This window comes from Salvelinus fontinalis, chromosome 8 (assembly GCF_029448725.1).
Source record: "Salvelinus fontinalis isolate EN_2023a chromosome 8, ASM2944872v1, whole genome shotgun sequence".
Taxonomy (NCBI): domain Eukaryota; kingdom Metazoa; phylum Chordata; class Actinopteri; order Salmoniformes; family Salmonidae; genus Salvelinus; species Salvelinus fontinalis.
Window position 1 is genome coordinate 8,114,986 of NC_074672.1, and position 23,912 is coordinate 8,138,897.

Consider the following 23,912-nt stretch of genomic DNA (forward strand, 5'->3'; position numbering starts at 1 on the left):
AGGGATAGTTTCTTGAGCAAGGGGGTGATGACATCGATTTTTAACACTGATGGCACCTGCCCAGTGTGGAGGGACTTGTTGAACATGTTGGTTACAAACTGGATGAGAGCAGATGAGCAAGTTTTGAACAGTGATGTTGGAATAGGGTCGAGTGGGCGACTGGTAGTTTTCATTTTTTAGATTTCTAATACGGCAGCAGGTGAGACTAGAGCAAAGTCACTTAGAGGGGGGCAGATATGGTTGGGGGAGTAGGAGCCGGGTTGGGGGATACAATCTTCTTTCGGATGGTGTTGATTTTAGCCTTGAAGAAGTAAAATTGGTCGCATTGTTCGGTAATTGCTGTTGGAAGGCCACTGATGGTGGAAACAAGGTCCTGGGATTTCCTCGGTCGTTGTCTATCATGGCAGAGTAGAAGGTGGAGCGGGCTGCTTTTAGTACCTTGAAATAGCAAGCATGGTGGTCTTTATACGCCAGTACATGAAGAGTTAGGCCAGTACTTCTCCACAGACGCTCTAGCACCTCTGTGAACCACGGGGAGGACCATTGGAAGGATACTTAACGTGTTTTTTTAGGGGCAAGGCTGTTTGTGTTGCCTAAAGTGCAGGTAAATACAGGTCGAACATCTCATCAGAATTGTAAGTCCAGGAGTACTCACAGACTTTGTCACAGACCTAAGGTCAGATACAGCTAGCTCATGTACATCCAGGTCTGAGGCAGGGACTTCTCCAGTGATGAGGTCTAGTGTATTCCCACGATTGTGTGGGGACGTTGACATGCTGTACCAGGTTGAGACAGTCAAGCATGTTCAGGAGGTCAGTAGCAGAGGAACATTTTCTTGAATCAATGTGAATGTCACCTAGGATAACAACATTGGAGACGGTAGGACACAAGGATGCGATCAACTCAGAAAACTCTGTATTACGTTAGTGCCTTGTTGCAAACAGGATGCATGTTTTTTAATATTTGTTATTCTGTACAGGCTTCCCTTTTTTCACTCTGTCAATTAGGTTAGTATTGTGGAGTAACTAAAAATGTTGTTGATCCATCAATGCCTTGGTAAGCAGCTCCAGTGTATATTTGGCCTTATACAACAGGTGGGTCTAATGCTGATTGGTAAATAGGCTTTTTAATAGATAGATTTACCCGGTGGTAACTTGTGGAATAGACACTAGCTAAATATGAAGTTAAAATGCCTATTTACTATTATCGGTCTGACTGTGCAATCCACTGTTATCAGACCAGCCAGGCAATTTATGAACTTCATCTCCACTACAAAAAAACATCTAGACATTATCTCACAGTTTTTTCCATTAAACTCTGTTTTAATCCCTGAGAGGTTTCCTTCCTCTCCGGCAACTGAGTAAGGAATGACGCCTCTATCTTTGTAGTGACTGGATGGTGTATCAATACACCCAAAGTGCAATTAGTAACGTCACCATGCTCAAAGGGATATTCAATGTCTACTTTTTTTTTTTACCCATCTAGCAATAGGTGCCCTTCTTTGCGAGGCATTGGAAAACCTCCCTGGTCTTTGTGGTTGAATCTGTGTTTGAAATTCAATGCTTGACTGAGGTATCTTACAATTATCTGTATGTGGGTCCATGGAACTTATGTCACTTGTTAAGCAAATGTTTTCTCCTGAACTTATTTAGGCTTGCCATAACAAAGGGGTTGAATACTTATTGACTCATGACATTTCAGTTTTTCAATTTTTATTAATGAGTAAACATTTCAAAACACATTACCCCACTTTGACTTTATGGGGTATTATATGTAGGTAGGTCAGTGACAGAATTATAAATTTTTAATTAAGGCTGTAACACAAAATGTGGAAAAAGTCAAAAGGGTGTGAATACTTTCTATTTTTAATTTTTTTTTTAAAAATTTTATCCCATTTTCTCCCCAATTTTCGTGGTATCCAATCGCTAGTAATTACTACCTTGTCTCATTGCTACAACTCCCGTACGGGCTCGGGAGAGACGAAGGTCGAAAGCCATGCGTCCTCCGAAGCACAACCCAACCAGCCGTACTGCTTCTTAACACAGCGCGCCTCCAACCCGGAAGCCAGCCGCACCAATGTGTCGGAGGAAACACCGTGTACCTGGCCCCCTTGGCTGGCGCGCACTGCGCCCGGCCCGCCACAGGAGTCGCTGGAGCGCGATGAGACAAGGATATCCCTACCGGCCAAACCCTCCCTACCCCGGACGACGCTATGCCAATTGTGCGTCGCCCCACGGACCTCCCGGTCGCGGCCGGCTGCGACAGAGCCTGGGCGCGAACGCAGAGACTCTGGTGGCGCAGTTAGCACTGCGATGCAGTGCCCTAGACCACTGCGCCACCCGGGAGGCCGTGTGAATACTTTCTGAAGGCACTGTAATTTAGCATTTCTTTGTCACTGGTAACACAAACATACCCATCACGTCACACAAATTAGAACACAAAATGTGTGATATTGACAAATGCAGTTGTATTCAGGTCCTGATTGGTAAAATAGTGTTATTTGACACGCAAAGACCCAAACTGCGTTCCATAGATATCCTGGCTGAGAATGAAATGACTGAACAACGAAACAGCACAGCAAGTACAGTTGAAGTCGGAAGTTTACATACACTTAGGTTGGAGTCATTAAAACTTGTTTTTCAACCACTCCACAAATTTCTTGTTAACAAACTATAGCTTTGGCAAGTCGGTTAGGACATCTACTTTGTGCATGACACACATGATTTTCCCAACAATTGTTTACAGACAGATTATTTCACTTATAATTCACTGTATCACAATTCCAGTGGGTCAGAAGTTTACATACACTAAGTTGACTGCCTTTAAACAGCTTGGAAAATTCCAGAAAATTATGTCATGGCTTTAGAAGTTTCTGATAGGCCAATTGACATAATTTGAGTCAATTGGAGGTGTACCTGTGGATGTATTTCAAGGCCCACCTTCAAACTCAGTGCCTTTTTGCTTGACATCATGGGAAAATCAAAAGAAATCAGCCAAGACCTCTGAAAATAAATTGTACACCTCCACAAGTCTGTTTCATCCTTGGGAACAATTTCCAAACGCATGAAGGTACCACATTCATCTGTACAAACAATTGTACGCAAGTATAAACACCATGGGACCACGCAGCCGTCATACCGCTCAGGAAGGAGATGCATTCTGTCTCCTAGAGATTAACGTATTTTGGTGCGAAAAGTGCAAATCAATCCCAGAACAACAGCAAAGGACCTTGTGAGGATGCTGGAGGAAACAGGTACAAAAGTATCTATATCCACAGTAAAAACGAGTCCTATATCGACATAACCTGAAAGGCCGCTCAGCAAGGAAGAAGCCACTGCTCCAAAACCGACATCAAAAAGCCAGACTACGGTTTGCAACTGCACATGGGGACAAAGATCGTACTTTTTGGAGAAATGTTCTCTGGTCTGATGAAACGAAAATAGAACTGTTTGATCATCGTTATGTTTGGAGGAAAAAGGGGGAGGATTGCAAGTCGAAGAACACCATCCCAACCGTGAAGCACGGGGGTGGCAGCATCATGTTGTCCTGTTTGCTAGAGGAAGGACGGGTGCACTTCACAAAATAGATGGCATCATGAGGACGGAAAATGATGTGGATATATTGAAGCAACATCTCAAGACATCAGTCAGGAAGTTAAAGCTTGGCTGCAAATGGGTCTTCCAAATGGACAATGACCCCAGGCATACTTCCAAAGTTGAGGCAAAATGGCAACAAAGTCAAGGTATTAGAGTGGCCATCACAAAGCACTGACCTCAATCCTATAGAAAATTTGTTGCAGAACTGAAAAAACATGTGCGAACAAGGAGGCCTAGAAAACAGACACCAGCTCTGTCAGGAGGAATGGGCCAAAATTCACCCAATTTATTGTGGGAAGCTTGTGGAAGGCTACCCGAAACGTTTGACTCAAGTTAAACAATTTAAAGGCAATGCTACCAAATACTAATTGAGTGTATGTAAACTTCTGACCCACTGGGAATGTGATGAAAGAAATAAAAGCTGAAAGAAATAATTCTCTATTATTCTGACATTTCACATTCTTAAAATAAAGTGGTGATCCTAACTGACCTAAGACAGGGAATTTTTACTAGGATTAAATGTCAGGAATTGTGAAAAATGTATTTGGCTAAGGTGTATGTAAACCTCCGACTTCAACTGTAAGTGAAATAAATAGGTTTTGATTATGTTTGACTGGTAATGGGGACATATGTAAATGCCAACAAAATAACTTTTTGGTCAGTGTGGTGTGTTTGTATGTCTAACCTTTATTTAAATAGGCAAGTCAATTAACAAATTCTTATTTACAATGATGGCCCGGGCGATGCTGGGCCAATTGTGCGCCGCTCTATGGGACTCCCAATCACGGCCGGATGTGATACAGCCTGGATTTGAACCACGGACTGTAGTGACGCCTCTTGCACTGAGATGCAGTGCCTTAGTCTGTTGCGTCCATGTGTGTGTGTTAACTATTTAACTGTCTAGAATGCTTAAAAGGCCGCTAAAATTGTATATATCTGTTATCGGTGCCGTTTTTTGGGGGCAAGGAAAATATTGGATATCGGTATCGGACAAAAATGTCATATCGGTGCATCACTAGAGAGCACTCCAGTTTTTGTGGGATTATGGTGTTTGTAAATAGGTATAATTGTTAGTTAAAGCACTTCTGATAGGAGGCAAATGAGCACTTTCGAATGCAACCACTTATCATGCTACTAGGAAGACCCTTTGAAAAATAAACATTTGGCAGTTTTTCAATAGATGGAAATCAACTATCCAATTTTAAAGCCTACATAGAACTTAATTAAACTGTGTCCTATAAATATAGCAAAATTAAGTGATAGATTCAAATAAATAAAAAAATAGTGCAACTTTGCTGGTATAGTAAAAGGAGATTATACCCTCAGCATTCAACCAAGACAAAATATATTGGATATAATTTTGATTTGTTCACATTAAGTCTCACTCCTCCGACCTCTTACTTTTGAGTGGCTACATTATTATTTAGATTAAAAACAAGATTAACAAAACTCTTCATTTGAAAGTAACTACTTCAGTAAAACACCTAGCCCAATGATAACATGCTGCTCCGGCTTTATCCGCTGGGGGGTTTAAGGTGAGGGGGCGGTTGAACATTGGTCTCACTGAGGTACCGGTTAGGAGGGAGAACAGTGGCACAGGTTGTGCGGTGGTTGATGACATCACTCCTCAGTCAAAGCCATCCCTGTCACAGGCACGCGGCGATAAAAGAAGCTGGATCCTCGGAAGAGATGGCCCTAATGGGTGAGAAACAAAAAGACCGTTTCAGACATGCACTACCAGAGAAAACAATGACATGACACACACACACACACACACACACACACACACACACACACACACACACACACACACACACACACACACACACACACACACACGAGTGTGTTCCATTTGCTCCAGCTGAATGAGTGTGACTGTACCTCGTGGCTCAGATGAGCCCAACAGTGGATCCAGGACTTAAAGATGGGAGAGTTAGGGGGAAGACCAGCCACCAACCTGTGAACACACAAGACGGAGATCCATTATAAGCTGAACCCACAAGCTAACACTTCATGTTATTTTGTCTCTCAAACAAATACATTTAAACTGTATCCTATTATTTTGTGATATATCAAGTCTATACTTTGACTTGATATGAAAGTCGTGACAGATACACCATTATGACTATTCTCAAATGGCACCAGCTATACGACAGTTAAGTACAGGTAACAGACAGTTTGTTTTATATATGTAACTGTATATTATTGTTTCGTAAACTGGAAATAGAATGGGCCACAATGCACCCATTTGTCCTGATGAAGGTTGGTAAAGCACCATAGCCTATAGCCAGTTTCATATGAGTCTTCCTCCTATCCACATAGGCAAGATGGAGTGGTTGAGACCACAATGCATGTTCTGTAGACAGGTGAGATCTGTTAGATGGGATACAACTGGACACACTTTTCAAAAGCGCCTGCGTAATTTTCTCCATTGTTTTCAATGGTGCACTCGCATTTGGGGCACGTCTCCTCCAAAGCATGCACGTTTTTGTAGAGTAGGTAGTCTGGAGTTTAAAACATTTGAACTGTTTTAAACAGACAAAAAAAACGTGCGTGTGATCCCAGCCTTACCCACAGTTGTTAACTGCCATCAGGTCTGCCACCAGCATAAATGGGTACGTCAACACACTCACTGCAATCTGGAGACAGGGGTAGGGAGATCAAACATGGGGAAATAAGGTGGACACAAGTGCTGGAGTTGCAACGCCATCGGATAAACAAAGTAAAAGGAGGAGGCTTTTAGAGATAACCTAGGGATACAAAATATTCAAAATATCCTCACCACATTTCAGTTTCAGAAAAATGTGTACAAAGACATGTAGAGGTTGTGCAGCTGAACTTACCCCCATCACAAACTTGGTGTAGCTTCTCACTGCTGGGGCTTGGCTGAACTGCAGAAACGTGTGAGAAGGGAAGCATTTACAAAATAATTGTGTGCACAAGTTCTGTGCACAAAACCACTGTTTTCCAACACATGATCTCTTCTGATGACTGGCTCTGGGTCATCTGCCCTGATCTGCTAGATATTGAACCGGTGTTGAGAGACCAGATGCAAACTGGCTACCCAGTCATTGCTGGATTTACCAGATCATCCAGCCCAGTGTTGAACTGCCAAGTATCAACCCCTACCTTGTACCCCATTGTCACTGGGTTTACCAGACCCTGCCTCAGACGGATCCAAGGGAGGCCTTGAACCATGGACCATCACCCTCCAGTACCAACCTCATACTCATTGTGCATATGTGCACATTCATTTTAAACATAATATACGATCTGAGAGATCATGTGCTGGAAAACAGAATTTTCATGACGGAACACTGTAGATAACCAACATAATAGTGTTTAACATGATTTTTGAATGACTACCTAGCTCATCTCTGGTGCTCTCTAGCTAAACCCGCTTCCTGTTGAACGCGGGACAGCTCTGTTTGTTGTTTTGGAAAGTTTTGAAAGTCTCTGAAAAAGTGTTCTATTGAAAAAGCTTGGTTACTAGCTAGCTACCTTTTGAGTTTGGATCCCATGACGCGGTTGGCATCAGTTGCTGGGACCGCTGCTATCTGTCCAGGGATCCTGCCAAACATGGGTCTGAGGAGCTGCTTGGCGTGGCATCTAGCCTAGCTGCTAACTGCCTATCAAGCTAGCTGGGTTTTCTTGAGGGCTTGGGGGCTAGCTGGGACAGATTGTCAGATTTGTGGCTGTCACAGATTGTCCCGGGCTTGTGGCTGTCATCTTCCCTGCGACCTGCCCTGACTGGAACTGCGAGGAGCAACAGCGTAGCCTACGTTGGTAACATGACAAAGACTGAAGCCGGTGGGAGTACCGTTGACGACGGTGGTGTCTCGTTATTACAGGTGAAGGTTATTTTAAACGAACAAAAATCATTCTATATGCATTTTTTACAACAAGAAAATAGATTCAAGTGTTGTGTCAAAATACGGGTGGAGTCGACTAATAAAACAAATGGTTGACCTGACCAGAGAGGTCCAGGACCTGAAGAACAGTTTACAGTTTCCCCAGGGTCAGTTCATTAAGTTTAAACAGGAGAACGGCAAGATGACAGCAATCTGTAAGTCACTGAGGGAGAACATCAGTTCTGTATGTGAATCCATGACAACAATGACAGAGAAATCAGATTATCTCGAGGGACAATCAAGGAGGAACAAGATTGTTGTGGACGGAATTGCAGAGTCTGAGGACAAAGTGAGGGAAATGATCTTGGAGAAACTGAAGATGGACCACAGCAAGATTGAGGTGGAGTGCGCCCACGGGACTGGAAAACTCACCACCGGCCCAGGTGACAGGCCCAGGCAGATAGTGGTCAAGTTCCTGAGGTTTAAGAACAAGGTAGTTGTTCTGGAAAGAGCCAAGAACTTGAGAGGAACCGACATCTTCCTCAACAAGGACTATCCTGAAGCTGTGCGCCAGAAGAGGAAATAACTTCTCAGCCATGAAAGCTGCCAGAGTGTTCGTAGCTTAAAACGTAAATATGACATTTACATAAGCATTCAGACCCTTTACTTAGTACTTTGTTAAAGCACCTTTGGCAGCTATTACCCAAGAAGACTCAAGACTGTATGACGCTACAGGCTTGGCACACCTCTATATTTGGGGAGTTTCTCCCATTCTTCTCTGCAGATCCTCTAAAGCTCTGTCAGGTTGGATGGGGAGCATCGCTGCACAGCTATTTTCAGGTCTCTCCAGCGATATTTTATCAGGTTAAAGTCTAGGCCAGGTTTCCTCCAGACGTGAGCTTGGCATTCAGGCCAAAGAGTTCAATCTTGGTTTTATCAGACCAGAGAATCTTGTTTCTCATGGTCTGCGAGTCCTTTAGGTGAACTCCAAGCGGGCTGTCATGTTCCTTTTACTGAGGAGTGGCTTTCATCTGGCCACACTACCATAAAGGCCTGATTGGTGGAGTGCTGCAGAGATGGTTGTCCTGGAAGCTTCTCCCATCTCCACAAAGGAACTCTGGAGCTCTGTCAGAGAGACCATCGGATTGTTGGTCACATCCCTGACCAAAGCCCTTCTCCCCCGATTGCCAAGTTTGGCCGTGCGGCCAGCTCTAGGAAGGTGCTTGGTGGTTCCAAACTTCTTCCATTTAACAATGATGGAGGCCACTGTGTTCTTGGGGACCTTTTTTGGTACCCTTCCCCAGATCTGTGCCTCGACACAATCCTGTCTCGGAAGTCTACGGACAATTCCTTCAACCTCATGGCTTGGTTTTTGCTCTGACATGCACTGTCAACTGTGGGACTTTATATAAACAGGTATGTGCCTTTCCAAATCATATCCAATCAATTTACCACAGGTGGACTCCAATCAAGTTGTAGAAACAACTCAAGGATGATCAATGGAAACAGGATGCACCTTAATACTAATGTAAATATTTCTGTTTTTTATTTTGAAAAAGGTCAAGGGGTCTGAATACTTCCCGAAGGCACTGTAGATTCAATGGTTGTAAAGATGGGGGAGAGGTATGTCCCTAATAAAGACATGCTCTGCTTTTTTGACACCACACGTCCTGTAATCTCTAGTTTTATCTTATCTTGATTATTGTCCATTCACATGGTCAAGTGCTGCAAAGAAAAACCTAGTAAAACTGCAGCTGGCCCAGAAAAGAGCTACAGGGCTAATATTAATACTATGCCAGTCTCTCTTGGCTAAGAGTTGAGAAAGACTGCACCACTTCCTGTTTTTATAAGAAATGAGTGCATGGAACTCCCATCTCATATAGTGCAAGTGAACAGCAAACCTGGGTTCAACAAAACAAATAAAGCAAGTGAACAGCAAACCTGGGTTCAACAAAACAAATAAAGCAAGTGAACAGCAAACCTGGGTTCAACAAAACAAATAAAGCAAGTGAACAGCAAACCTGGGTTCAACAAAACAAATAAAGCAAGTGAACAGCATACCTGGGTTCAACAAAACAAATAAAGCAAGTGAACAGCAAACCTGGGTTCAACAAAACAAATAAAGCAAGTGAACAGCAAACCTGGGTTCAACAAAACAAATAAAGCAAGGGAACAGCAAACCTGGGTTCAACAAAACAAATAAAGCAAGTGAACAGCAAACCTGGGTTCAACAAAACAAATAAAGCAACACCTCACGGCACAAGCATTTCCCACCATGTGACCTAGTTGTTTTGTGTATGTACAGACATGTATGTGTAACTGATAGATGCACACAAAATGTATGTCGATTTTACAGTCTTTTGTCTGTAATGTTTTTTTTTGTTGTGTCGGACCCGAGTAAAACTAGTTGTCTCCATTGGGGATCCGCCTAATGGGGATCCTAATGTATATTTAGATATTTTTTGTACTATTCCTATGTAATGGGTATCATTAAAGAAAAAGTACAAAGAATACATTGCTGACTTTTTTCTGACTTTATCTATGAAACTCATGTCCAGTGCTGAACCAAGGATGAACTACAATTTGTTTCCAGGTTTATTTTCCTGTTATTCAAGAGTTGGTAACAAAACAAGTAGATTATTGTATTCTTCCTGCCCTCATGGGGCTCCCAAGTGGTGCAGCGGTCTAAGGCACTGCATCTCAGTGCTAGAAGCGTCACTACAGACCCTGGTTCGATTCTAGCCTGTATCACAACCGGCCATGATTGGGAATCCCATAGGGTGGAGCACAATTGGCCCAGCGTTGGCCGGGGTAGGCCGTCATTGTAAATAAGAACTTGCCTAGTTAAATAAAGGTGAAATAAAAATGGCTTCGTAAAGTATCTACAACTTCAACAGAGATGTGTTGTCTCACTTAGGTTATTATAGTGACCGCTGATCTTAGATCAGTGCTTAGAGGTGTATGTACCGTGCTTACATTGTCGTCCACGGCGTAGGTGTTGATGAAGTGGGCCAGGAGGTTACAACACCACAGAAAGATGATCTCCCCTAGGACATGGGGCACAACCCCCCTGCAAACATAAAGCGTCCAATAAGGGGAAAGGACATAAATACAGTACAGATCAAAACAATGTCAATGGTTTTGAACCAGGAATATTTATTCTTACCTAGGGCCCTATAAAATCTGTTTTATTTTTTGTCTGATTCCGTTTATTTTTTCACAAATTCCGTTTATCCAGATTTCAGTGTTTCCAGGTTTTTGCTAAAAAGCAAAACATTTGAAGTTCTAAGTCCACAACAATTGACTTAGAATCAGGAGACCAATCACATCAGGAGACAATTTCTGAGGTCTGGGGATTTTTTGTTGTTGAAAATGTCGATTATGGGTGTAGTCACCCTTTAATGCAAGTGTGTACCAGGAAGAGATTGCTGTTTGGTGGTCAGTGCTATCCGGAATACTTGGGATGTCTGTACCCTGATGGAATTATGTTTTTAGAATTGTTTTAAAGTAATACAAAATTAAAGTCTGAAACATATTGAGTCAATAAGTATTCAACCCCTTTGTTATGGCAAGCCTAAATATGTTCAGGAGTACAAATTTCCTTAACAATTCACATAATAAGTTGCAAGGACTCACTCTGTGTGCAATAATAGCGTTTAACAAGATCTTTGTATGATTACCTCATCTCTGTACCCCACATATAGAATTATCTGTAAGGTCACTCAGTGGAGCAGTGAATTTCAAACACAGATTCAACCACAAAGAAAAGGGAGGTTTTCCAATGCCTCGTAAAGGGCAACTTTTGGTAGATGTGTAAAAATAAATAAATATATAAATAAATATCCCTTTGAGCATGGTGAAGTTATTAATTACACTTTGGGTGGTGTATCAACACACCCAGTCACTAGAAAGATACAGCCGGCCTTCCTAACTTAGTTGCCGGAGAGGAAGGAAACCGCTCAGGGATTTCACCATGAGGCCAATGGTGACTTTAAAACAGTTACAGAGTGTAATGGCTGTAATAGGAGACAACATTGTAGTTACTCCACAATACTAACCTAAATGAAAGAGTGAAAAGAAGGAAGATTGTACAGAGAAATTTTCCAAAACATAAAACCTGTTTGCAATAAGGCACTAAAGTAAAACTGCAAAACAATTGGCAAAGACATTACCTTTATGTCCTGAATACAAAGCGTTATGTTTGGGTAAAAACACAACACATCACTGAGTACCACTCTTCATATTTTCAAGCGTGGTGGTTGCATCATGTTATGGGTATGCTTGTCACTGGCAAGGACTAGGGAGTTTTTTGGGGGGATAAAAACAAAAGGAATATACATAAGCATAGGCAAAATCCTAGAGGAAAACCTGGTTCAGTCTGCTTTCCAACAGAAACTGGGAGACAAATTCCCCTTTCAGCAGGGATGTTACTAAGTGGCCTAGATACAGTTTTGACTAAAATCGTCTTGAAAATCTATGGCAAGGTGTGAAAATGTCTGTCTAGTAATGATCAACAACCAACTTGACAGAGCTCGAAAAATAAAACAATTTGCAAATATTGTACAATCCAGGTGTGCAAAGCTCCAGACACTTATCCAGAAATACTCACAGCTGTAATCAATGCCAAAAGTTGGTTCTAACATGTATTGATTCAGGGGTTTGAATACTTATGTAAATATAATATTTCTGTATTTCATTTTCAATAAATGCGAAAACGTTTCTAAAAACATGTTTTCATTATTGGATTTATAAGTCTCCGACCACTACCTTGTATCCTTTTCCCTCTCGCTCTCATCCAACACTTCCCACACTGCCCCTACTCGGATGGTATCGCGCCGTCCCAACCTTCGCTCTCTCTCCCCCGCTACTCTCTCCTCTTCCATCCTATCATCTCTTCCCTATGCTCAAACCTTCTCCAACCTATCTCCTGATTCTGCCTCCTCAACTCCCTTTCTGCATCCTTTGACTCTCTATGTCCCCTATCCTCCAGGCCGGCTCGGTCCTCCCCTCCTGCTCCGTGGCTCGACGACTCATTGCGAGCTCACAGAACAGGGCTCCGGGCAGCCGAGCGGAAATGGAGGAAAACTCGCCTCCCTGCGGACCTGGCATCCTTTCACTCCCTCCTCTCTACATTCTCCTCTTCTGTCTCTGCTGCTAAAGCCAATTTCTACCACTCTAAATTCCAAGCATCTGCCTCTAACCCTAGGAAGCTCTTTGCCACCTTCTCCTCCCTCCTGAATCCTCCTCCCCCTCCTCCCTCTCTGCTGATGACTTCGTCAACCATTTTGAAAAGAAGGTCGACGACATCCGATCCTCGTTTGCTAAGTCAAACGACACCGCTGGTTCTGCTCACACTGCCCTACCCTGTGCTTTGACCTCTTTCTCCCCTCTCTCTCCAGATGAAATCTCGCGTCTTGTGACGGCCGGCCGCCCAACAACCTGCCCGCTTGACCCTATCCCCTCCTCTCTTCTCCAGACCATTTCCGGAGACCTTCTCCCTTACCTCACCTCGCTCATCAACTCATCCTTGACCGCTGGCTACGTCCCTTCCGTCTTCAAGAGAGCGAGAGTTGCACCCCTTCTGAAAAAACCTACACTCGATCCCTCCGATGTCAACAACTACAGACCAGTATCCCTTCTTTCTTTTCTCTCCAAAACTCTTGAACGTGCCGTCCTTGGACAGCTCTCCTGCTATCTCTCTCAGAATGATCTTCTTGATCCAAATCAGTCAGGTTTCAAGACTAGTCATTCAACTGAGACTGCTCTTCTCTGTGTCACGGAGGCGCTCCGCACTGCTAAAGCTAACTCTCTCTCCTCTGCTCTCATCCTTCTAGACCTATCGGCTGCCTTTGATACTGTGAACCATCAGATCCTCCTCTCCACCCTCTCCGAGCTGGGCATCTCCGGCGCGGCCCACGCTTGGATTGCGTCCTACCTGACAGGTCGCTCCTACCAGGTGGCGTGGCGAGAATCTGTCTCCGCACCACGTGCTCTCACCACTGGTGTCCCCCAGGGCTCTGTTCTAGGCCCTCTCCTATTCTCGCTATACACCAAGTCACTTGGCTCTGTCATATCCTCACATGGTCTCTCCTATCATTGCTATGCAGACGACACACAATTAATCTTCTCCTTTCCCCCCTCTGATAACCAGGTGGTGAATCGCATCTCTGCATGTCTGGCAGACATATCAGTGTGGATGACGGATCACCACCTCAAGCTGAACCTCGGCAAGACGGAGCTGCTCTTCCTCCCGGGGAAGGACTGCCCGTTCCATGATCTCGCCATCACGGTTGACAACTCCATTGTGTCCTCCTCCCAGAGTGCTAAGAACCTTGGCGTGATCCTGGACAACACCCTGTCGTTCTCAACTAACATCAAGGCGGTGACCCGTTCCTGTAGGTTCATGCTCTACAACATTCGCAGAGTACGACCCTGCCTCACGCAGGAAGCGGCGCAGGTCCTAATCCAGGCACTTGTCATCTCCCGTCTGGATTACTGCAACTCGCTGTTGGCTGGGCTCCCTGCCTGTGCCATTAAACCCCTACAACTCATCCAGAACGCCACAGCCCGTCTGGTGTTCAACTTTCCCAAGTTCTCTCACGTCACCCCGCTCCTCCGCTCTCTCCACTAGCTTCCAGTTGAAGCTCGCATCCGCTACAAGACCATGGTGCTTGCCTACGGAGCTGTGAGGGGAACGGCACCTCCGTACCTTCAGGCTCTGATCAGGCCCTACACCCAAACAAGGGCACTGCGTTCATCCACCTCTGGCCTGCTCGCTTCCCTACCTCTGAGGAAGTACAGTTCCCGCTCAGCCCAGTCAAAACTGTTCGCTGCTCTGGCACCCCAATGGTGGAACAAACTCCCTCACGACGCCAGGTCAGCGGAGTCAATCACCACCTTCCGGAGACACCTGAAACCCCACCTCTTTAAGGAATACCTAGGATAAGATAAAGTAATCCTTCTAACCCCCCCCCCCCCCCCCTTAAAAGAGTTAGATGCACTATTGTAAAGTGGTTGTTCCACTGGATATCATAAGGTGAATGCACCAATTTGTAAGTCGCTCTGGATAAGAGCGTCTGCTAAATGACTTAAATGTAATGTAAATGTAAAAATGTAATTGGGCATTGTGTGTAGACAGGTGAGATAAAAAAAATTGATTGAATTCAGTATGTAACAACAACATTTGGAATAAGTCAAGGGGTATGAATACTTTCTGAAGGCACATACTGAACAAAAATATAAACAATTTCAAAGATGTTACTGAGTTACAGACCATATAAGGAAATCAGTCAATTGAAATAAATAAATTAGGCCTTAATCTATGGATTTAACATGACTGGGCAGGGGTGCAGCCATGAGCAGGCCTGGGAGGGCATAGGCCCACCAACTGGGGAGCCAAGCCCAGCCAATCAGAATAAGATTTCACACACAAAAGGGCTGTATTACAAATTCTCTAAAACAATGTTGGAGGTGGCTTATGGTAGAGAAATGAACATGCAATTCTCTGGCAACAGCTCTGGTGGACATTCCTTCAGTCTGCATGCCAATTGCACGCTCTTGATACATCTGTGGCATTGTGTTTCATGACAAAACGACACATTTTTAAGTGGCCTTTTATTGTCACCAGAACAGGGTGCACCTGTGTAATGATCAATCTGCTTGTTTAATCTGGTTCTTGATATGCCACACCCGTCAGGTGGCTGGATTATATTGACAAAGGAGAAATGCTCACTAACAGGGATGTAAATACATGCGTGTGCACACAACGTGAGAGAAATAAGCTGTGCATATGTAATATTTCAGGGATTTTTTTATTTCAGCTCATGAAACCAACACTTTACATGGTGCATTTATATTTTTGTTCAGTGTAGTATTTTTGGCATTAGCTAGCGCTAGTCGACTGCACCTGCGGCAAAACTCTGGTATTTGTCATCCTATAGCTTGTTCTACATCTTATTTTTAAATAGTGAGCCAGCATGTTTTCAGGACTTTTAGTTCCGTAACTGATCAAAACAATTTTTCTCATGCTTTCTCGTCTCTCTGCAGCAGATGTCTAGGCCACAATTCCGACCAAAGTAAAGTGCGCGTAAATGTAAAGTAATTCCCTTTTTATGCACTCTCTCTATGCATTCTCTGACCTTGAATTTAAGCATGAGAAAAGCATGCTACTATTCACCCACTAAACGAAGGTGTGGCAGTGGTATGTCTAGACAGTGGCGGTTCTAGCTTGTCTGACTAATTGCATTAGTACTGTAGAAAGTTGGAGGTGCGCTATTTGATAGATTCCCTCGCAGTAGCCTGCCTAGCTCACAAACTAGAATCAGGGCGCCCACTCCGACAAGGTTAATTGACCCAAAATCCTACACGGTGACATGATATCATTAACGTGAAGCGGAATGGTGCCCCTTTTTAGTCAGTGGAGGAAAGGGAGAGTGGAGGGATGTTGAGAGACAGACCCTCAGTCTGTGGCTCTCTCTCTCCACTGAGACTGACCTTCAGATGCAGGCACCATCAGCTCAGTAAAATAAAAAGCAAATTACTTAAATGTATGCTCACTCAGCTGTGCCTCACAAGTAATACAACAATGGATCTATTACCGGTGTGATCATATAGCCTAACTCAAATTTTGAAATATATATATTTTTAAATGTCCCGAACAACAATACATTGGCAGGTAAATTCAAGCAAAGCCAGTCTGTGGTGATAATGTATTGGGCCTATAGCTTACTGCACAAACCTCATTGCTACAGTACTGTTTTTAATTGGTTAATGTTGCATAGGCTAACGTTTTTTAAGTCATGTTAATAAACAATCAGAGCGGTAGATCTCAGCTTGCATTCTGACTCAGAAAGTGATCTTGACTCTGAAAAAGGTTGGCGACCACTGTGCTACACCAAACTAGGAGATTCCCACTACCATTAGGGTGATGACGTCAGTAAGAATTACACTTAATGACAAAGAATGTCTCACTTCTCCTACTTACAAAGTCTGACTGGTAAGAATATAAATATGTTTAACAAAGTGGAATAAAAAAAAGCATTACTTACACAAAGAATCCCCCAACGCCCTCATCGTTGAAGATTCTCGTGATGCAGCCGAACAGCCCCCTGTCAAAGTCAATCCCAGAGGAAACCCAAGATGAAAACTTCAAATGAAACACGAATCACCCAAGTGTTCATCTTTTACAACTACGCGTTCAGAACCTCTGAGTGCCTCTAATTAAACTAAAATATCCATTCCATTACTTCAACTAATGTAGACCGCTAAGATTTCTTTTGCATAAACATTCTGTATTGTACCATGTCACTGTCAATGGAGTCATGAAGTTGCAGTAATGAAATGGACACTTTCTTCTCGATTATGACATGCATGCCAAGTGTTAGGTGAACTACCATGACACTCTTGACACACTGAGAAACTGGAAGGTAACCGAGTCAAGTCAACAACTCCCTTTGTTCATTTGCGGTCAGAATCTGAGGTATGCTGCACGTGTCACACCTTACCTGTACTTGTCTTCTCTCCCCACAAACTGAGCCATGCATCGCACTGAGATCACTGGAAAAACAGGAGCACAACATCAGGGGACCAGACAGTGTTATCTGCAGGACATCACAAAAGAAACCCAATCTGAGAGCTAACAAATAACAATCTGAAGATAACTGCTACTAGAAAGCTACACTAACCAGGTTTCCATCCAACAAACGCATGCGGATGAATTAGGAAAAAAACTCAAGGCAGGCCTGATGGAAACGGCAAATTTGTCAGCAAAATATCCGAATTAATTATGTGACAATTGCAGTGGAAACGCTGTTATGCACAACTGCTGATATAATAACCATAAAAGGAGGAGCACGCGTGAACCGGCAGGACAGATGGGGAGTGAGGAGCTCTGTTTTGTACTGACAAAAATGTGGTTATATGTAGAAACCAGACAACAAAGTTTAAATGAAGCCTCGAAAATCAACAAATCAACATACGCCCAAGCAACAGGGAGAGAGTGAGTGATCGCGTACTGTATGTACAACAGCGAACCAATCAAATCCAACTGGATTAGTCACACGCACCGAATAGAACAGCATAACAACCTCACAGTGAAATGCTTTACTCACGAGCCCCGAACCAACAATGCAGTTTCAAAAATAAAATACGGATAAGAACAAGAAATAAAAGTAAGAAGTCATTAAAGAGCAACAGTAAAATACCAATAGCGAGACTATATACAGGGGTTATCGGTACAGAGTCAATGTCCTGGGGGCACCGGTTAGTTGAGGTAATATGTACATGTAGATATTTATTAAAGTGACTATGCATAGATGATGACAACAGAGAGTAGCAGCGGTGTAAAAGTTGGGGGGGGGGGGGGGGGGGGGGCAATGCAAATAGTCTGGGTAGCGATTTGATTAAATGTTCAGGCAGGAGTCTTATGGTTTGGGGGTAGAAGCTGTTTAGAAGTCTCTTGGACCTAGACTTGGCGCTCCGGTACCACTTGCCGTGCGGTAGCAGAGAAAACAGTCTATGACTCGGGTGGCTGGAGTCTGTGACAATTTTTAGGGCTTTCCTCTGACACCGCCTGGTATAGATGTCCTGGATGGCAGGAAGCTTGGCCCCTGGGCCGTACACACTGCCCTCTGTAGTGCCTTGCAGTCGGAGGCCGAGTAGTTGCCATACCAGGCAGTAATGCAACCAGTCAGGATGCTCTCAATAGGGCAGCAGTATAACTTTTTGAGGCTCTGGGGACCCTTAGCCAAATCTTTTCAGTCTCCTGAGGGGGAAAAGGTGTCGTTGTGCCCTCTTCACAACTGTCTTGGTGTGTTTGGACCATGATAGTTTGTTGGTGATGTGGACATCAAGGAACTTAAAACTCTCGACCCGCTCCACTACAGCCCCGTCGATGTTAATGGGGCCTTGGTCAGTCCTCCTTTTCCTGGAGTCCGCAATCAGCTCCTTTGTCTTGCCTCACATTGAGGGAGAGGTTGTTGTCCTGGCACCACACTGCCAGTTCTCTGACCTCCTCCCTATAGGCTGTCTCAAAGTTGTCGGCGATCAGGCATACCACTGTTGTGTCGTCAGCAAACTTAATGATGGTGTTGGAGTCGTGTTTGGCCATGCAGTGGTGGGTGAGCAGGGAGTACAGGAGGGGACTAAGTACACACCCCTGAAGGGCCCCAGTGTTGAGGATCAGCGTGCCAGATGTGATGTTGCCTACCCTTACCACCTGGGAGCAGCCCATCAGGAAGTCCAGGATCCAGTTGCAGAGGGAGGTGTTTAGTCCCAGGGTCCTTAGCTTAGTGATTAGCTTCGTGGGCACTATGGTGTTGAACGCTGAGCTGTAGTCAATGAACAGCATTCTGACATTGGTGTTCCTTGTGTCCAGGTGGGAAAGGGAAGTGTGAAGCGCGATTGAGAATGCGTCATCTGTGGATCTGTTGGGGCGGTAAGCAAATTGAAGTGGGTCTAGGGTATCCAGGAGGATGCTGTTGATGTGAGCCATGACCAGCCTTTCAAAGCACGTCATGGTTACCGACGCGAGTGCTACAGGGTGGTAATCATTTAGGCAGGTTACCTTCGCTTCCTTGGGCACAGGGACTAAACACAAACAAAGAATTTGTGTTTAGTGAGTCTGCCAGATCAGAGGCAATAGGGACGAGCAGGGATGTTCTCTTGATAAGTGCGTGAACTGGACCATTTTCATGCTAGCCATTCAAAACGTAACGAGTACTTTTGAGTTTCAGGGAAAATGAATGGAGTAAAAAATACATTATTATCTTTAGGAATGTAGTGAAGTAAAAATACAAATTTGTAAAAATATAAATAGTAAAGTACAGATACCCCCCAAAAATACTTCGGTAGTACTTTAAAGTATTTTTACTTAAGTACTTTACACCACTGCCAACTAATTGCAGCATTGCCGCAAAAATGGAAGAGGCAAAAAGTTAAGACCTTGTCTGTCGGCCCTGCATTAACCTCTTCGGGATCGATGTCTCTACACCGGGACGGTTGTTGCTAACGTGCACTAACGTGACTAGAATGTCGTTGTAAGGACATATGTGCTTAAATTGTAGTAGCTATTACAGTGAAAAAATACCATGCTATTGTTTGAGGAAAGTGCACAACAATAAAATGATACATTCAGCTCTGGAGGTAAATAATGTAGTTACATTCAGTAATCTTGCTCTAATTTGTCATCCTGAGAGTCCCAGAGATAAAAATGTAGTTAGTTTTGTTTGATAAAATTAATTTGTATATTCAAATGTAGGAACTGGGTTAATTTCACATTTCCACAAACTTCAGTGTTTCCTTTCAAATGGTATCAAGAATATGCATATCTTTGCTTCAGGTCCTGAGCTACAGGCAGTTAGATTTGGGTATGTCATTTTAGGCGGAGACTGAAAAAAAGGGTCCGATCCTCATTAACGACCAAAATTGGTTCAAGAAAATTGTGATGAATAAAAAAGTAGACCAGTTTCATTTAAGGACCAGAAAAATGACAGCTGTGCCATATAGATTGCAAAATAGTTGGGAAGAGATTCGATGTACCGATTCTATGCACATGGTTTATGAACTGATACACAAAATGACACCGGATTCAAAACTTTATTTAAATTATTATACATTGCAACCAATAGAATGTTATATACTGTATATGGGGGATACAACCATCCCAGTTCGGCATATTTTGCTGCAAAGAGACAATCATTAGATCATTTGTTTTGGTGCATATGTAGCTTGTTTTTGGTAGCAAGTTCAAGAATGGCTAAAGAATTGCAACATTAACCCGAGGCTAACTATGCAAATAACAACGATGTGTGATTTGTATTTGTATTTATGATTGATCCCCATTATCTGCTGCCAAGGCAGCATGTACTCTTCCTGGGGTCCAGCAAAATGAAGGCAGCTAATAACATTTGAAAAACAGTACAATACATTCACAACACAGCCCTCAGGCTCCTACCCCACCACATATCTAAAGTACAAAATCCATGTGTGTGTATACTGCATATGTTATCATGTATGTGTATGCATGTGACTGTGCCTATGTTTGTGTTGCCTCACAGTCCCCGCTGTTCCATAAGGTTTATTTTTATCTGTTTGTTTTTTTAAATCTAATTTTACTGCTTGCATCTGTTACTTGATGTGGAATAGAGTTCCATGTAGTCATGGCTCTATGTAGTACTGTGCGCCTCCCAAAGTCTGTTCTGGACTTGAGGACTGTGAAGAAACCTCGTGGCATGTTTTGTGGGGTATGCATGGGTGTCCGAAATGTGCGCCAGCAGTTCAAACAGACAGCTCGGTGCATTCAACCTCTCATAAATACAAGTAGTAATGAAGTACATTTCTTCTCCACTTTGAGCCAGGAGAGATTGACATGCATATTCTTAATAGTAGCTCTCTGTGCACATTACATTTACATTTAAGTCATTTAGCAGACGCTCTTATCCAGAGCGACTTACACATCCAATGCCAGCTGTGCTGCCCTGTTCTGAGCTAATTGCAATTTTCCTAAGTTCCTTTTTGTGGCACCTGATCAACAGTCCAGGTGTGACAAAACTAGGGCCTGTAGGACCTGCCTTGTTGATAGTACTATTAAGAAGGTAGAGCAGCGCTTTATTACGGACAGACTTCTCCCCATCTTAGCTACTGTTGTATCAATATGTTTTGACCAAGACAGTTTACAATCCAGGGTTACTCCAAGCAGTTTAGTCACCTCAACTTGCTCAATTTCCACAATATTTATTAAAATATTTAGTTGAGGTTTAGTGAATTTGTCCCAAATACAATGTTTTTAGTTTTAGAAATATTTAGGACTAACTTATTCCTTGCCACCCACTCTGTAACTAACTGCAGCTCTTTGTTAAGCGTTGCAGTCATTTCAGTCGCTGTAGTAGCTGATGTGTATAGTGTTGAGTCATCCGCATACAGACACATACAGGCTTTTCTCAAAGCCAGTGGCATTTCATTAGTAAAGATTGAAAAAAGGAGCCTAGACAGCTGCCCTGGGGAATTCCTGATTCTACCTGGATTATGTTGGAGGGGCTTCCATTAATGAAAACCCCCTGTGTTCTGTTAGACAGGTAACTCTATCCACAATATAGCAGTCGGTGTAAAGCCATAACACATACGTTTTTCCTGTAGCAGACTATGATCGATAATGTCAAAAGCCGCGCTGAAGTCTAACAAAACACCCCCACAATCTTTGTATCATCAATCTCTCTGCCAATCATCAGTCACTTGTGTAAGTGCTGTGCTTGTTGAATGTCCTTCCCTATAAACATGCTGAAAGTCTGTTGTCAATTTGTTTACTGTAAAATAGCGTTGTATCTGGTCAAACATTTTTTTCCAAAAGTTTACTAAGGGTTGGTAACAGTCTGATTGTTCGGCTGTTTGATACAGTAAAAAAGGGAGCCTTACCATTCTTAGGTAGCGGAATGACTTTTGCTTCCCTCCAAGCCTGGGGGCACACACTTTCTTTTATCCTTCAAATGGAAATATGGCAAATAAGGAGTGGCAATAGTGCAGGGTGAGCTGCATATAGTGGACTTCCTCCTAGGGCACACCGCCTCAGTGCTAACAGTATACATCTGGTTCATAGGCAGATGATTACTATATAAGATAGCTGTAGGATCAGCAGAGGCATTCAGAGGTACATACATTAGGTTACTTACATTGTGTCTACCAAGGCCCCTGGTGTAATGTTCATTTGTTGAAGCATTATGACAACTCTTGCGTCACAATGGTAAGGATTAGTTGAGCTGGGCTTGGGTCATTGATAAGTTAGTCTCTCAACGCAGTCTTATAATGCTGTGAAAAGATGATTTGGGTGGATTCCATCCTCCTTATAAAACGTGTTTTGTTTCCAAAAGGTATTGAAATTGTCAACAAAAGTTACACCCATTGAACTAAAATAATCACGTAGCCAGTTGTGGGGAGAAAGAATACTGCTAAAGCGTTCAATGCAACGATTCAGAGAGGGCACAGGGCCAGATATGATGGGTCTTTTGAAAAGTCATAGTCAATTGATCAATAATATAATCATACATTTTTTTGCTAAAGTCATGTTTTTAAACAATCTGAGCGGTAGATCTTGGCTTACATTTTGACTCAGAAAGTGATCTTAACTCTGAAAAGTTCGGTGACCACTGACAGAGGACAGAGAAAAGCCTCCCCCCCGATATAATTTGGGATGCTTTTAAGGCGTAGATCAGGGGAATGATAATATTATACTCAGCAAAAGTTAAATCTGAGTAAGAAATTAGAATGTAAGAAAAATAAATAAAAAAGGTAAAGAAGAAAATACCATTTCTGAACTTAAGCAGGAATATTATATTTTACTTTTGAAGAGAGACAACAACTACAGGTTAAAACTTAAATAAGCATACTACTTAATGGCATATAAACCTGGTAAACATCTCACAGCCCTCACAAAATGAAAACCCACCAAACTAGTGATAATTTTAAAAAGATACAAATGCATTAATTAGAAACAACAATGCAATGAATACAATTTTTAAAAGCTACAATGAAAATCTATACAAATCCCAATTAAACTAAAGTTGTACTGATCCTACAGCCTTTAGACTAAACAACCTGAAGCAATTATCAGCAGACCAAAATATATAAAAAAATAAATAAAAAAAAATCACTAAAAACAGAGATCACTAACCCCCCCCCCCAAAAATGACACAGTTAAAACATTAGGGCGGAGAAAAGCACCAGGAGGGGATGGCTTTCCCATAGACTTCTATTTAACATTTTGGGACAGAGTAGCCCCCCTATTTACACAGAAGATAGCACACATGCCACTCAATTCAGAGCTTCCTAGTTCAGTGACACTAGTTCAGTGACACTGTTATTTCAGTTACACTGAGCAAAAATATAAAACACAACATGCAACAATTTCAAAGATTTTACTGAGTTTCAATTCATAGAATGAAAGTCAATTGAAATTAGGCCCAAATTTATGGATTTCAAAAAACTGGGCAGCGGCGGAGCCATGGGTGGGGCTGGGAGGGCATAGGCCCACCCACTGGGGAGCCAGGGCCAGCCAATTGGAATTACTTTTTCCCCACAAAGGACTTTATTAAAAGACAGAAATACAACTCAGCACCTCCCCTACTCACTAACAGGGATGTAATTTGTGCACAAAATGTGAGAGAAAAACTTTTGTGCATATGGAACATTTCCGGGATCTTGTCTGAAATAAAAAAGAGACGAAATAAAATGGGACCAACACTTTACATGTTGCGTTTATATTTCTGTTCAGTATATATTAAAACCAGGAAAATCTGGATAATCCCCTGCTGACTACAAAACCATAAATGTAATAAATTGTGAGAGAAAAAATGAAGAAAGCTCATAACCAATAGAATGGCAAAAGTCTTGGCAGATACATACAGTGCATTCAGAAAGTACTCAGACCTTTTGACTTTTTCCACATTTTGTTACGATACAGCCTTATTTTATTATG

General features: G+C 42.8%; 1 protein-coding gene across 1 annotated transcript in view; it reads right to left on the reverse strand.

Moving 5' to 3' along the window:
- Nucleotides 1–1,695: 1,695 nt before the first annotated feature.
- The window catches only part of LOC129860458 (mitochondrial carrier homolog 1-like), a 28,018-nt gene continuing 5,801 nt past the window's right edge, over nucleotides 1,696–23,912 (reverse strand). Inside the window, exons 6-12 of the mRNA XM_055930854.1 lie at nucleotides 16,951–17,002; nucleotides 16,495–16,554; nucleotides 10,424–10,517; nucleotides 6,440–6,487; nucleotides 6,168–6,235; nucleotides 5,478–5,553; nucleotides 1,696–5,291 (exon numbers count right to left, since the gene is read on the reverse strand). Of these exons, the coding sequence (XP_055786829.1) occupies nucleotides 5,217–5,291; nucleotides 5,478–5,553; nucleotides 6,168–6,235; nucleotides 6,440–6,487; nucleotides 10,424–10,517; nucleotides 16,495–16,554; nucleotides 16,951–17,002 (473 nt within the window). The 3' untranslated portion in view covers nucleotides 1,696–5,216. The remainder of the gene's footprint in view (nucleotides 5,292–5,477; nucleotides 5,554–6,167; nucleotides 6,236–6,439; nucleotides 6,488–10,423; nucleotides 10,518–16,494; nucleotides 16,555–16,950; nucleotides 17,003–23,912) is intronic.